The sequence below is a fragment of the Taudactylus pleione genome, unplaced genomic scaffold (genome assembly GCF_031769625.1).
Source record: "Taudactylus pleione unplaced genomic scaffold, aTauple2 ptg000199l, whole genome shotgun sequence".
In the NCBI taxonomy this organism is placed as follows: domain Eukaryota; kingdom Metazoa; phylum Chordata; class Amphibia; order Anura; family Myobatrachidae; genus Taudactylus; species Taudactylus pleione.
The window spans coordinates 4480144-4497264 of NW_028284601.1; the positions used below are offsets into that span (position 1 = coordinate 4480144).

General features: G+C 46.2%; 1 protein-coding gene across 1 annotated transcript in view; it reads left to right on the top strand.

Moving 5' to 3' along the window:
* MAP4K1 (mitogen-activated protein kinase kinase kinase kinase 1) overlaps positions 1–17121 on the top strand; it is a 135672-nt gene that overhangs the window by 63846 nt on the left and 54705 nt on the right. Inside the window, exons 3-5 of the mRNA XM_088477174.1 lie at positions 14888–14978; positions 16766–16830; positions 16966–17021. Of these exons, the coding sequence (XP_088333300.1) occupies positions 14888–14978; positions 16766–16830; positions 16966–17021 (212 nt within the window). The remainder of the gene's footprint in view (positions 1–14887; positions 14979–16765; positions 16831–16965; positions 17022–17121) is intronic.

Sequence of the window (17121 nt, forward strand, 5' to 3'; positions counted from 1 at the left end):
CTTTAGCTCTTGATCTAAACATAAGTATATGCTCAGTTTGGAGACTAATGTGAATAATGTTTTACACCTACACTAAAATCTTGGTTAAAGATATAAGGAAATGCAAAGACGGCCTTCGTCTGCTCTCTGTTCTTTGAGATTTGTGATATGCTATTCTGACCAACCCTTCACAAACTGCTTACTTATACTTACCTACTTTTTCCTCCTGGGCTCTAGGGAAGTTCTTGTGGAAGGAGCAGGGCATGGCGCCCTGAATGCATTATCAAGTCCCCTGTGATCAGGCCAGGTGCATAACTCAGGTGCCAGATGCTCTGCTGGGAGCTCCACAGGCTCCTGCTTAGACATGAGTCTAAATCACAGCTGAGCAGATATAGCAGCTGGCGCTGGGAGCGCACCCCCTTCCTCCAAGCTCCTTTGTACCTGCAGCTGATGGTGCAGCTCACTGGTAGGCAGGGAGGCGGGAGCATTGTGACAAGGGGTGAAATGCATGAAACAAAAAAGATGGTGATAGCGCAACTTTTATTGATTTCTTGTAAGGAGAATGGGTAGACAGTGTATATTGGGGATCACACTTAATTGTCCTATCACAAGGCAGATGCAGGGCCGGCTCCAGGGGTCGGAGCACCCTGTGCCAGCCCAGAACAAGGCGCTCTTACATCGCGACCAGAGGGAGATCCTATGGTCCTGTTTTAAAGTTGGCCGGCTTTAAACCTCTGTCGAAGCTGTTAATACAGAGAAACGCGTTAGTGGACCCCACTTGTAGCTTTTGGACTGAGACACTGCACGCTTTCACTGGACACACTATTGAACCACTGTCTCCCGGTTACCTAGCTGGATTCCGGGCCAACTATTAAACAGGACCATAGGATCTCCCTATGAATTATGCACCAAGCTGCTCAGCCGCTGAGCTGTCATCACTGTTGGGAGATAACCACCTGTTCACACCACTCCTGTGGGACATGGACTGCTAGTATACCCACCCGCAGGATTGCAGAATTCTCCCTGGAACATTGCACCAAAGCTGGCGAGCTGACATTTTCACAGGGAGAAATGAAAGCATGCTTAGCACAGTGCGAGACACGGACTGCTAACTACACCAACCTGCAGGTTAGGTAAATCTGAAAATGATACAGTGACGTGTTTGAGAACTCTCACAGATTTCCCTCATTTGGGATTCACCAATTTAATTTATTCTATTCTTTTTCAAATTTTGATTCATGCATTGATTGATTTTTTTTTTACTTTTATTGTCTGCAGTAATTCAAATACATATATCTATTCAAATCATATCAAATATTTATGATTTTTACCGATAGTATTAATTTTTTTCATTGTAACATGTAATGTTGATCTAATTTGTATTAAATATATGTCTTTTATACATCTGCCTTGTGATAGCTCAATTAAGTGTGATCCCCAATTTACACTGTCTACCCATTCTCCTTACAAGAAATGAATGTAAGTTGCGCTATCACCATCTTTTTCTTTGATGTATTTGCCAGGTGACCACTGTGTTATTGATAGCAGCAGCTCATTTACAGATCATACCTAAAACCTACATATTTAACAGTTATTTTCTGTCTACCACATAATACAGACGGCTATTCAGCGCAGTCACTCTGTTATATTATTTGTGTACGTGAAATGCATCAAGCATTGCATGTTTGATTTTCTAAATATTGATACACCCACTTGCCGCCTCTTGAGACGCACATGGCCATCTCTGAGCGTCTTTAGATGACCCAACGGAAGCCTGGAGCTCTGGATTTCAACCTCAGTAGGTTAGGGACCTACCCTCAGAGGTTACCTGGGCGTGGTGGGTAGGCCCATAACCATGGCCATGATTATGCTAAAACCTCTATGTATTGCAAAATTCTATTGCATAATTTATTATATATAATTAGTAATGTTGGAGTTGTGCACTTGTACTTTCTTTTCTTGTGTTTGCAACAATAGTCTCCACAGGTAGCACCTCCCATTATATACTGTATATATTCAGGGTGTGCAGTCTAGGGCCCCCCTTTCTATACACTCAACAGGACTAGCCAACATGTAGAAACAATACCAGACGGAGCCGAGAGCCTATGTCAACGTTTCAGCAAACAAATGCTTTTATCAAGACATACAGAATGTAATAATTGTGCAGTATATATAGCAGATTACTCACCCTGTGTCCGTCACCTCCACGATCTCACCAGCCGCTGCGCCAATTGATGACGTCACCAACATGGGACCCATCAGCGCTCGTGACTGCTGAGGGGGCATGGTCAAACACCCGTGCAATCACCAAGACAACTAAGGAAACATATACAAAGAAATATACAAATAAGAGAAAGATATGAGTGTGCGCAACCACACCAAACTCATGAGGTGAAGCAGAATAGACAATAATGCACAAAATAACAAAATAACATGCAGAAACAAAGGCATATCAAAGAAACATATAGCATAAAAAGGTCAAGCCGTCTGACTAGCTGTATCTGGCACAGGACATCTAACAGGGTGGGTCAGACTGGCATAAATCCGAAAATGTTGGCATATCGGACAGACATATACTGGGTATAATGGGAAGCAAATGACAAGACCATCGTGATGACTATACCGGACTTAGAACATCTATACAGGATTTATCAAAGGTTCCACATAACCAGTACATGGCATGTACAGAAAACCTGCTATGGGATTATAAATAGCACGTTAAAGATACCTTCTCACTAAGGCCCATGGGATGTACAGTCTGTAACATATAGATCCATTTGGCCTCCTTCTGTAGAAGGATACGGCCTCTGGGCCTGATTCAGAGCCAGACGCTCTTTCAGAGCGCTAGCTCTGAATCAGTGCCCGCCTATTGTATTTTTAGAGCGGCCTCCTGGCCGCTCGCATAGCTGTGGGTGACCACCCACAGCTAGTGCGAGCGGCCAGGATGATGGTCGCGATGGTCAAGACCATCGCGACCATCGGACTTGCGACGAAACCCTTGTGGTAGGGTCTCGTTGCCGCAAGTCCCAGTGAACTTCTTGCTCTTACAGAGCAAGAAGTCCACCCACTGACATCACTTGTGATGTCAGTGGGGCTGGCCCTAGATGGTAGGCGTTCCCATGGGAATGCCTCCGTCTGGGCAGCCACGCCCCTGGCCCGCCCACGAAGGGGGCGTGCTGTCACTCAACATCGACAGCACGCCCCCTTTGTAGCGAGACCCATAGCGACGGCTTTCCTGTCGCTATCCGGGTCTCGCGCATGCGCACGGCGGAGCCGCCTCCGTCGTGCGCATGCGCACTGGGCCAACATCGACCCACTTGCGAGCGCTCAGCGCTCGTGAGCAGTTCTGAATCAGGCCCTCTGTCCCCTCCTCTGATGTTGGGGGTACCCAATCGATCATCTTATATCTTATACTAGAAATATTATGCTGCTGTTCCCGAAAATGGCGTGCAACCGGCTGATCACAACCCCTGCCCTCCAAAGCAGCCCTAATACTAGAACAATGCATCGCCATCCGTTCTTTTAAATGGCGAGTCGTTTTGCCACTATACAACATACTACAGGGACATCGGATGTAATACACTATGGACCTCATTCAGAGTCGCTCACAAAATGCGAGCGCTCGCTCTGAATGAGGGCGGCCGCATCTAAAAAATTATCCAGCCTCCTGGCCGCTCGCTAGGCTGTGGGTTACCACCCACAACTTTAATGAGTGGCCAGGATGATGGTCGCGATGGTCAAGACCATCGGGGCTTGCGACGAGACCCTTGTGGTAGGGTCTCGTCTGCCGCAAGCCCCAGTGAGCCTCTATTAGAGCCGGAAGCTCACCACTGACATCACGAGTGATGTCAGTGGGGCTGCCCCCAAACGGCAGGCGTTCCGTCGGGAACTCCTCCGTTTGTGTAGCCACCCCCCGCCCCGCCTACAAAACGGGGCGAGCTGTCGATCACCATCGACAGCTGCCCCTTTTGTAGTGAGTCCCGGAGTGAGAGAATTTCTCTCTCGCTTTGGAGCTTGCGCACGCGCAGTGCGGCCGCTGCGCGTGCGCAGGGCCCAACATCGACCCGCTTGCAAGCGCTCAATCGCTTACAAGCGGGTCTGAATGAGACCCTATGTATTTACTGGAGCAGGTTAGTGCGTGCTTAATCAAAAATTGTTTACCCGATCTAGGGTGTGTGAATGTATCTCCTGTTTCTAGGAAGCTACAGGTAGTGCATCCAGTGCACTTATAATTGCCTGGCTTCCGTGTCAAAAAATGACTGGATTTGTTTTCTGACAGGTGACTAATATCATTGTGTACTATGATGTCCCTGATATTTTGCACCCGTTTAAATGATGGTAAGATAGAGGACCCTAACAAGGCTTGAATTTGTTTGTCCGTTGATATTATCGGCCACATTTCTTGGGCTGTTTGTATCAGATGGTTGCTGCCAGTGGATGAAGAAGTCAATTTGTGGGCCTTTGTAATCCGAATTACAGAGAATGTATCTCCGAACAGCTTCTATCCCCTGTGCCTGGGGGATGCTCGTATAAAGACTGGAAACGTCTATAATGCACAACAAGAATGCCAACTGCTAACTTGGACCCTTACCAGGAATTACTTCATTTTTTACAAGAAAATCTATCTACAACGCTCGGGGTGCGCCATGGCATCATGCGTAGCCCCGAGTTTTGCTAATATTTTCATGTTCGCCATTGAGGAGGATTTTTTCTTTTTTTGATCCCATTGTTGTGCAATGTGGATACTGTCGTTACACAGACTATATCTTCCTATTGTGGAAAGGCACACAAGTTGATTTTGACAATTTAATTGAGGATATTAACAAACGGGACTGCCCCATCAAACTTACCTCGGAAAGTAGTTATACCACAGTCCATTTTTTGGATGTCTCCATCTACATTCAACAAGATGGTAATATCCAAACCTCCATGTATTACAAAAATACAGACAGAAATACCCTCCTAGCATCTGACAGTCAACATCCTAAAGCTTTAAAATTTGGTCTTCCATTCTCTCAATTTTTGAGGGTGGTAAGGATCTGTAGTGACCCGTGTGACACCAGGATACAATCCAGAACATGATGATCTAATTTCTCAAACGGGGATATCATCATAAAGCTCTAATCAGAGTGAGAGATCGCGTACTAGCAGTTAGCCGCAAGATGCACTCCTGCCTTCTCTACAGAAAGAACTTGGGAATCGAATTGTTTGGACACAAACGTTTTCTACTGGCAGCAATCATCTGATGCAAACAGCCAAAGAAATGTGGCCGATTATATCAACGGACAAACAAATTCCAGCCTTGTTATGGTGACCATCGCGACCATCTTTTTGGCCACTCGCATAAGCTGTGGGTGGTCACCCACAGCTATGCGAGCGGCCAGGAGGCCGCTCCAATAAGAGGTAGGAGGGCCCTGATTCAGAGCGAGCGTTCTTATCAGAGTGTCCGGCTCTGAATCAGGCCCAGAGGCCGTATCCTTCTACAGAAGGAGGCCAAATGGATCTATATGTTACAGACCGTACATCCCATGGGCCTTAATGAGAACCTATCTTTAACGTGCTATTTATAATCCCATAGCAGGTTTCTGTACATCACACGCCCTCCCCCCCTTCCTCCCTGGGACTTCAATGTCACATACATACACACACATACAACACACACATACATACATCACACACACACATACATCACGCACACATATGCAACACACATGCCACCTACCCGGGCCAACACGAACAAGAGAGACCTGACCTGACATGATTCTTCAGAGTTTGAGCCTCTCAGTGCCATGCCGCCTTCCCGCGCCGCTCCGAACAGCTCCTCCATCCCTCGTCTGCACTGTGGGAGTTGAGTGACTTGTGTCACTGGAGAGACGTCATGACGTCTCTCCTTAAGGCCAGTGCGCCAAGCAGGAGCCCGGGGGGTGCGGAGCTCACAGGCTCACAGAAGGGTTGTGGATAGATCCCCTTCCGTAGATGTACACATTGCAGCAGCTGCCGGGTCTGCCCCCAGAGCATTGTGCGGCGACGCAATACTTTAGTTGGTCAGGGGGAGTTTCTGGGTACTCAGAAACCCCCCTTGCGTGCGCTAGTGGATAGGCAACGCCTATGGGCTTCATTCCGCACAAATCCCTGTGTCCCCCGCGGATCTTGTAACATACCCCATAGAAAACTATAGAGATGGCTCCTGCAAGGGCTGGTGGCTGGAAAGCAGGAGACAGCACCGATATCTCCTGCTTTCTATGTTGGTACAATTAAGGCACAGTTTCCCAAACTCTGCCATTACGGTCCAGGTTTTAAGGATATCCATACTTGAGTCCAGATGGTTAAATTAAATTGACTGATGTACTAATCAAATCACCTGTGTTCAAGCATAGCAGAGTTTGGGAAACTCTGAATTAAGGAATATATAGCTCTACCATTAAACATACAGAAACAGCAGTAAAGTGTGAGTAACTTCCATCCCTGAAGGGGTTAATATCATAGGGACTGGGGACCTCATTCAGAGTCGATCGCTTGCTGCAAGCGATCGCTCTGAATGAGGGCGGCCACTTACTTTTTTAAGTGCCACCTTCTGGTCGATTGCTAGGCTGTTACCACCCACAGCTCTAGCGACCGACCAGAGTGATGGTCGCGATGGTCATCACCATCGCAACTATCGGGGCTTACGACCAGACCCTAAGGTTGGGTCTGGGCTCTCGTAAGCCCCAGGGAACTTCCTGCTCTGTTTGAGCAGGAAGTTCCCCACTGACATCATCAATGATGTCAGTGGGGCTGCCCCCAAACGGCAAGCGTTCCGACTGGAACGCCTCCGTTTGGCCGGGCACGCCCCCGGTCCGCCCAGCAAACGGGGCGAGCTGTCACTCAACATCGACAGCTTGCCCCGTCTGCTACAAGACCCCTAGCTAGCCTCCTGTCAGTGCACACACATTGCCTATGCATGATTTTAATACAGTTCTACTGTATAATAAACATGCACAGTATACTGTACTGTATATTGTACTGTACAAATCAGGCCTTGGATCACAGCTAAATGCATCAGTATTAATCTATTTAAATTTTTCAAACTATCTCTATGAGGGGCCTATTCATAATTATCACTCTCTGCGAGTTTAAAAAAAACTGTTCGGAGGCATTCATCATTCCTCATTAACAAAAGTATCACTTCCCGAAAAGCTGCTATTCTAAAAAGCGATACTTTCCCCCCCTAAACTTGCTGTGTCCCTATGGATTTCCCTGCAGCCGTCAACGTCTGTGCCCCCCATTTACCCCACTGCCCTGTGTCCTCTCTCCTCCCCCTGCTGCTGTGTCCCATTCCCCGATGTCCACTCTGCCCCCAGGGCCGTAGAGAGCCCGGCCAGGCCCGGGTAAAGGAGGGGGCATGGCCTAATCACAGGAAGCGTAGTCACGCCCCCTTGACGAAAAATAAATAAAAAGAAATCACTTTTGCAGCATGTGATCACTCCCCCCCACAGCCATAGGAGACTGCTCCGGCTGCTGCAGCAGCCGCAAGCAGTCTCGCACTGCAGCCCAGCACAAGCTGTGTGCTGAGCTGCTGTGAGGAGGGGTGGGGGCAACGCCAGACCCGGGCCCCTCTGGGCCCCTCTAGCAAGCCCGGGCTAACTGTACCCGCTCCCCCCCTCTCGGCGCCCATGTCTTCCCCCCCCGGTGTTCTCTCTTCTCTACCTGCAGCTGTGTCCCATATCCTTTCCCAGGTGTCCGCTCTGTCCACGCCCCCATCCCCCCCCCCCCACTTCCAATCACCCATCTCCTCTCCCTTCCCGGAGCGGCACCGTGGAGCCTGGGCAAGAGGAGGAGCGCAAGCAGGTGAGTCGGACACAGCACTGCAGTGCCCTGGAGCTCTCAGATCCCAGAGTTAAGCACAGAAGGGAGGGATGCTGGCTGCAGTGGCTGCTGTGTAAATCCTCACAGGCTGCCGTGTAAACATCAGCCTGTGAAGATTATATGCAGAATGACACCAGAGGGCCTTCTGGTTCATAGACCCGGAAGTCCTTTATTCACAAAGGACAACTCCTACTGAGAGAGTAGTCCTTTGTCATTTTGTTCATGCATACCGGTGTAATTAACGCCAGCATGCATGTGAAGAGTGGCGTGATGCATTCCATCCTGAATGCGATGCATCATACATCCCGCCCAATGAAAGAAAAATTGGATAACGTTTTAGTGCGCTATCCTGCTGCCTACCCACCATCCAGAAAAAAAGACTAATGGTGGGTACACACTACACAATATGCTCCCTGGGCGATATCGTGTAGTGTGTCCCCGGCAGGCTGTGCTCAATGTCGTTCATGACATTGACAACAGCCGCTGAAAGATATCATTAACGATATCGTTCAGCGCCGGGCTCTCTTCCCCATTCCCCAACATGCAGCAACCTGACGAGGTCGTCAGGTTGTGCTGTATGTTCAGGCGATGGACAATGTCGGAAACGACCAGCGGGAGTGCGCATTGCTGGTCGTTTCCGACATAAAAGTGCACGATTTGTGCACGATTACTGAGCGACTGCACGATTACGATGTCATAATCGTGCAGTCGCTCAGTAATATCGCCCAGTGTGTGTGTACCCACCATATCACCACCCTCCGATGAATCAATTTTATAGAAATACTTCTGAATGTAGGATAGCGCTGGTATAACTCTAATCATGTGATGATATGTAATAAATATGTGACATCACATATGTGGTTTCATAAAAAATACTCAGTCTTTTTTGGGAGAGCGTAGAATAGGCTCAACTCTTTAAAATGTTGCCAATCCATCATCATATCCTCCCGAACATATGAAATAAAGCAAATAACACAAAACACACTTGATAATGTAGTGAGTTTGAATATAAATGGTATACAAAGTATTAAGTACCGATAGAAATAGCGTACCCCACTCACGGTGCAGTACAGTATAGCATAGCCCATAAAGATTTATTTTCCATAATCCCTTAATCTTCAAAATGCTGTGATATTATCTCCCGATATTGTAAGTGCCAGAAGATATAAGGACGTACCCTACTCACAACCATCGAGGTCCTGATATAGGACGTACCCTACTCATAACAATCGAGATCTTGATGTAGGACGTACCCTACTCACAACCATCGAGGTCCTGATATAGGACGTACCCTACTCATAACAATCGAGATCTTGATGTAGGACGTACCCTACTCACAACAATCGAGGTCCTGATGTAGGACGTACCCTACTCACAACAATTGAGGTCCTGATGTAGGACGTACCCTACTCATAACAATCGAGGTCTTGATGTAGGACGTACTCTACTCACAACAATTGAGGTCCTGATATAGGACGTACCCTACTCACAACAATCGAGGTCCTGATGTAGGACGTACCCTACTCATAACAATCGAGGTCCTGATGTAGGACCTACCCTACTCACAACAATTGAGGTCCTGATGTAGGACGTACTCTACTCACAACAATTGAGGTCCTGATATAGGACGTACCCTACTCACAACAATCGAGGTCCTGATGTAGGACGTACCCTACTCTCAACAATCGAGGTCCTGATGTAGGACGTACCCTACTCACAACAATTGAGGTCCTGATGTAGGACGTACCCTACTCACAACAATCGAGGTCCTGATGTAGGACGTACCCTACTCACAACAATTGAGGTCCTGATGTAGGACGTACCCTACTCATAACAATCGAGGTCTTGATGTAGGATGTACCCTACTCATAACAATCGAGGTCCTGATGTAGGACGTACCCTACTCTCAACAATCGAGGTCCTGATGTAGGACGTACCCTACTCACAACAATCGAGGTCCTGATGTAAAGGTTTATTTTCAAACGTCCTTTTTCCGTCTTGTGACGGTATTACATGGGGCATATATAAGGAAAGAACAGTTGTATGAATAAAATGTATTTATTAAATTCAAACAATTTACAGACTCTGTGAACATACTGCTGAAGTGCAGATGGAATAAAGGCCCTCATTCAGAGCCGTACGCTCTGAGCAGAGCGCACGCTCTGAATGAGGGCCGGCCTCCATGAAAATGGAGCGTCCTCCTGGACGCTCGTATAGCTGTGGGTCACCACCCACAGGCTATACGAGCGGCATTTTGATGGCTGCGATGGTCGTGACCATCGCGACCATCGAAACTGCGAGCCGGAGCCTGCGGTTGAGGTTTTCAACCGCAAGCTCCGGAGTGATTTTGGCTCTATCAGAGCCAAAATCACTCCCACTGACATCACTAGTGATGTCAGTGGGCCGGCTTCTGACGGGAGGGTGGCACGCCCCCGGCACGCCTACCAAAGGGGGCGTGCTGTCAAGCAACATCGACAGCACGCCCCCTTTGACCAGACACAACGAGCGAAGGACTTTCCTTCGCTCGTCGCGTCTGGCGCATGCGCACGACGGAGCTCCCTCCGTCGTGCGCATGCTCAGTCCAGAACATCGACCCACTTGCGAGCGGACAGCCGCTCGCGAGTGGGTCTGAATCAGGCCCAAAGCCATTTATATAACCTGAGATGCGGTTGCTAGGTTCCGGACTACCGTAAAACACAGTCTTAAAATAGTTCCAAGTCCAACAGCTAGTTAGTTCAGAAGGGTCAGTAGTCCCAATACCAGTATTAATCTATTTTAATTTGTCACACATTTCTATGAGACATAGATACGATCTACTTGTCTGCTTTAGTCCTCCCACTTGTCTGCTGCAAAACCTCAAAGTATAACTATCTGGGATCTCACACGAGAATGACTTCTTATATTGAATATTCACAAATTTGCAGCTTGTGTTCACAAACTCATACACCAATAACGCTTAAAATACACGTTTTCAGATGTTCCTACTAAAAATTAGATTTTTTTAATTTTGTTGAACACTATTTAAATATTTTATTTTAATTAATAGAAAGTATTTACATTTTTTAGACCAATATCTGCTTCTACAGTACTGATTTCAGCAACAAGAAACAAAAGAATATCCGCACAGACCTGCAGTTTCAAATCGTCCTTTGCCAATCTTCAAAATATAATGAAATATAACCTAATCTAAGGGGAGGTGCACCCAGGAATAAATGCAGTCATGGTAAAAAAAAAAAAGTATTTCTGTTATGGGGCACTCACGGACTGATAGTGATCACATACAGTGTCGGACTGGTGCATGAAGGGCCCACCAGGGAATGCAATGGTCAGGGCCGTAACTAGGGTAGTGCGACCAGTACCATCGTACAGGGCACCGTAGGGCAGGGGGCGCTGTCTGGGCCTGTAAATTTTCCTGTTTATTATCATTCTCACTTGTAGCTTCTTCTTCTTTTATCCCCAGCATCCCCTGGCCTCCCCTATCTCTTCCCTGGCCCTTCCCCATGAAGCTATGTCCATTTTTCAGGTGCACTATCTTACATCCCTATTTAAAAAATGGGGGGGGGGGGCGCCAATGCTCTCACAGGGCACCAAAAAGTCTAGGTACGGCTCTGGAAATGGTAGGGGCCCAAGCTTAAGGGTGTGGCCAGCCACCAGAGGGGGCGTGGCCAGCCAAAACAGATGGACGGTTAACTATTAGAGAGGACATGCAAAAAACAGGGCCCCTTTATAAAAGAGGGGACAGGACCACCCACTTTGATTGGCAGGAGGGATAATCTTGGTGTAGTTTTCATAGAAACATATCAAGTACCCAAGTTCATTCATGATCCTTCTCCACTCCTCAGGCAGTGGGGCCCACCGGGGATTTCCCCTGTACCCCTGTTGGCCAGTCCATCCCTGATTACATATATCATGTAGTGACCCAAAGTAAGATATAAAACATAAGCTTTATTAAGTCCTTAAAATAAGGTCAGCAAAATATTTATATTTTTTTAATTTATGCTTTATTAAAACTGTGTATATGTGAATTAAAAACAAAGTTGTCCACAAAAACTGTTGATTTCTTTCTTTCTTTCTTTTTCATAAACATATCCACGACGCTACCAGGAGATTCAGTAACATAGAATATTAAAAATGTAGTAAAACCTGCTAATCTCAAAGTCTCCTTATCTAGGTTTGCAGGCTTAGGGCAAGATTTACTAAGCGCCGGGTTCTAAACCCCGGCGGTTTGGTGGCGGTTTGATGGCGGGTTCTAAACCCCGGGGGTTTGGTGGCGGTTTTGCGGCGGTTTCTAAATGACAGCCCTGTTCTATTCTATTCTAAAATGTGTTTTCATGGCGGTTTTGTGGCAGTTTTGCAGCGGTTTTGGAATTAGTAAATCTGCGAATAGCAAAACCGCTGCCAAACCGCCGGGGTTTAGAACCCACCACTTAGTAAATTTTACCCTTAGACTGCTCAAATGTTGTAGTTTCTTAGAAATTCAGTAAGTCCCATATATTATTTTAAAGTGTATCTATCACACATCCACTCGTTTGTCACCGCAACTGGAACTGTTTATACTTTATTATACAGAAAGAACATAAATATGGGTCAATATGTTTCACAATCTGAAGAGCAACCACTAACTTGCACCACCCTTAAAACAGAGAGTATCAGAAATAATTTTAGATATTATGATGTATCGTCAGTGTTCATTCAGGAACTTATCCAGTCCCACACCTTGGTACATAACATTTATATCTCAAATCTGCTTATTTTACTCCCGCTTCAGGAGCTGATTTCTTCTGCAGCATGTGAAATCCTATGCTAGTATATTCGATCTTAACCCACAGTATGTGGTTATGTTATTATCTCTCAATTAGAGATCCAGCAAATCTCACCTTGATGTAACACAATTGAATCAGTTATGCACTCATCTTGCACAAACTGAAGAGAAGGCGTTCTTTATTGCAGATTGTGAGATAGTTCTGTTATTGTATCCTCTTTAGCCTGGGAACAGTGTACCCTTGAAGTGGTTACATCAGTTGGATTCCATGATGAACTCAAGTTCATTCAATTTTGCTAGTATCCAATTAATACAAAGTAAAGGTGCATATCCACTGCCTGATTAAACAGAGCAATTGAATGATAATGACATCGCTTGTTAATCGGGCACAAATCGGGCAGTAAAATGTAGGCAACGACCAGCAATTCGCGTTCACACTGGTCATTGCCAGCATCGCTCATCGCCCGAACATGCTGGTCAACCTGACGATATTGTCAGGTTGACCATGTTCGGGATGAGGGAGGGTGCCTGCACTGAACGATATTGTTGTAGTTCAGTCTTTTCACTGTCGGGTAGTGGATGCCCGCCTTAAAGTGTTAAAGTAGACCAATAATGCAGTTAATTATTTATCCAGTGGGGACTTGGTGTAAATCATGATTCAAATTAACACATATGCCCAGAACGGTCCCCGGTCTAGAGAGCTACAGTAAAAAGGTCGACAGTGTCTAGATAGACACCAGATGTGAGACAGTCAATAGGTAGACAGGGACAAAAGGGTGACACATTAAATGTCGACATGTAAGAAGGTCGACAGGATCAAAAGGTCGACACAAAAAATGGTCGACACAAAAATGGTCAACACTTGTTTTTAGGGGTTAAGGTTAGGCGGTTACCGGAGGGTTAGGCGCTTACTCTGATGATTAGGGTTAGGCACTTACTCCGATGGATGGGGCTAGATAACAGGAGGGAGGGTTAGGGTTAGGCACTTACTGGAGCGTTAAGGTTAGGCACTAGAAGGGATGGTTAGGGTCAGGCACCTACCCCGATGGTTAGGGTTAGGCACCAGTAGGGAGGATTAGGCACCAAGGGGAGGGTTAGGGTGAAAATTAGGGTTAGAAAAAAAAGCATGTGACGACCTTTTGACCCTGTCGACCATTTGTATCTGGTGACCTTCTTATATGTCAACCTTTAGTGTGTCGATCTTTTGTCCCTGTCAACCTATTGACTGTCTAACATCTGGTGTCTATCTAGACATTGTTTACCTTTTTACTGTAGATCTTTCAATCCACACAGATGCATATCACTATCTTATAGGGATCCTATTATATCCCATTCTTGATAATCGGCAGTATCATTACTACAGAGTTGTACACTAAATGAATCTGCATCGGTGGGTGACATATATATATATATATATATATAACTGGATTGGTGATGCGTCTTTCCCTGTCTATAGCTACCACATTAAACACAGTATACATTTCAACATATCAGCGTGGTGTAAAATCACACAGGACACGCTGTGCAGCGCTTGCCCTGTTCCGCCCTGACACTCGTTTTGCTGTCAGCAGCTTAATCATAGGAGCAACCTCACCTCCGGGTTGCATAAACCTATATCCTGGTTCTTCTCCAATCAACGTCTGAGAGCGTGATAGACAGTATTCTGAGCCAATGTACTGATTTCCCAACTACAGTAACTCTGATTTTTGTTAATGAGTATCTGTCTCCTTACACTCAGCCTTTGTGGGCTGGGACCATGTTCAGCTCAGTTTACTATGAACTAGTGATGTCATTGATGGGAGAGACACAAGGTGATCTCACCAGTTCTTAGGCTACAACCTGATGAATATTGTTAGAGCTAACAGAGGGGCGGAATGCACTCTAGGTATGGGACAGGCACACTTTAATATGATTGATTTTCTGAACATCAGTTAACTAACTTGGCACACTGCTGTTACTGGAAAATGTGCAGGAGGAATATAATCAGAATACTATCGGACAGGTTAAATGGGTCACTGGAAAGTATATATTTTATGTGGTGTGTAAACCAGCATGAGAACTAGGGAGACTTTTTCACAATAAAACGAATAAACAAATCAGAGACACTTTTCATTCTGGGTTTATAAAAGTTGATGATTGGAAATAAACATGTTTGGCCCTGTGGATATGGAGTATAGTGGATGGAGGTGATTAGATGTCCGTGTTTTGGTGACTATTTATGGTCATAAGTTTGGACAATGCAGAATGTTGACCAGCCAATGAAACCTCTGAACTTGTACAATCTTTCTGCTTATTTAACAGATGAAGACTTCTCTGTAATCCAGCAAGAGGTCCTTATACTGAAGAGCTGTGCTCACAAAAACATAGTGGCATATTATGGAAGCTACTTGCGGTGAGGACAAGTCTTTCTTAGCCATTCTGGTTTCCCAGGATCAGTCGGGTCAGCATCAGACAGAGCTGAGTTTCTGTATTTAAAGGTCTCCTGATTGATCACTACATGAGACCTGTCACCCGGGACACATTGTTGGCTTTGTAGCACAGGCTGATACAAAATTTTTTTCTCACATCTGCACTCCCCATGCTTTAGAATACTTAGACGCTGGCATGGAGGAAGGGTGCCAGGCTGCCAGCGGACGAGAGCTTCAGTAGGGCCATGCACAATCACAACAGAGTGCATGGCTCTACTGAAGCTCTCGTCCGCTGGCAGTCAATCACAACAGGGCACTGTGGGCCTGATTCAGAGCCGGACGCTATTTGCGGACGGTCGTTCCAAAAAAAGGGCCGGCTATTTAAATTGAGCGCTCGCTCATTGCGGTTTGTTGACGCCTCTATATCTGAGCGAGCGAACGAAAAATGCACTCGCTATTTTGTAAAGATGCATCACACGTCATCTGGTATTTATTTGATTAATCGGGTACATCGAAAGACATCTGAACTGCTCGCAGTGCTTGTGGTAGGTTTTTCCTACTGCAATCACTGCGAGCAGTTCAGGCTAAAAGACAACCAAGTGACGTGGTCGATGACGCTGCTTTACTAATTATGCACTCCCATTAAATGCCCTTTTTACCGTTAGGCACGCCTGCGTTCGGATCTCCACTCCCCCGTTTTCAAGCACCTTCCCCTGTTACCACCCACAAACGGTACATTCTGTCAACCAAATTAGCAGCCCCTCGCTGTTTTGCGAGCGCTCAATTTCTGACCGCAATGACTGGTTTGCTCATACACATTAAGATATGCATGCGCAGTTGTGCGAACATCGCTCATAGCGAACGAGCGGCCGCTTATGAGCGGCTCTGAATCAGGCCCTGTTTCCCCATCCTTCCATTACAGTAATCTTTATTAGTCTTGAGTGCAGGGAGTGCTGACATAGAGGTAGAGTAATGCCCAGCTTAGGTAGTGGCAAGCAAATGTCTACCATATTCTGGGTATGGAAAATGCAATCCTGCTCACCAAATCATTGTTATCAGCTGCTACTTATAAATGTTTGTGTTATGGATCCACAGTATCATCAGGACACGACTGTGCAGCACTTGGGCCCTTTAATATTTCCTGAACCATAGGTACTGACCAAGGGCCTGATTCATCTTGGATCGCAGTTGCAAAGACGCACGCAATTGGTCGATTCTTGCGTTCTGCAAATGCGTATGCATCACAGTGCGCTAACTAGCAATTGCGATTGCAGAGGCTACGCAGATCCAGAGCAGAGTGATTGACAGGAAGTGCCGTTTGTGGGTGGTGATGGGGGGGGGGGGGTCGGGGGAACGCAGACGTGCCAGTGCGTTGCAACGCCATTGCGGGGGCGTGCATAAATTATCCACTGCGTGGTAATTAGCAGCCATAGCACTGATAACGTGTGTGGCTGGTAGCAAAATCTGAGTAAAGTCAGGGCTTGTGCTAGTGTGCTTATGGGTCCGATGTTACTCTATGTTACCGATTGTTTAGCTATGTTACCCTAGTACACGGATGTGAGTAAGGGGAAGTGGGCTTCCTTATGTCAGGCTGCGTTCGCCATGTGAATGTAAACATTTAAATGGCACCGCTGATATTAGCAACTGCGCTGCGTGCGTATAAGCAGAATTGCGAACCGTAGTGAATCACGCCCCAAGATAACTTATCTTTATGTTTCCATCTGATGGTTTGTGTCCTATTCTTATGTTCATTCTGTACCTACACTTTCAGGGCCAACAAGCTGTGGATCTGCATGGAGTTCTGTGGAGGGGGATCTCTGCAAGACATTTACCAAGGTAGAGAGTTTGGATTTGTGTATATCGGTAGAAATGTTTAATTGTTTTGATGTTTTTTCTAATATAATTTATTTATCAGATTAAGGCTCAGGATTGTATTAGCTGATCATGAAATGTTATTTTTCTCTCCATCAGTCACAGGAGCACTATCAGAGCTACAGGTGGCGTATGTATGTAGAGAAACCCTACATGTGAGTAATAGATGCTGCATTGACCTATATAGTATAGTACTGTGCTGTGCTGGTGTATATAACATGTGGTATGTGATATGTATTATGGGAACCAGTAGGT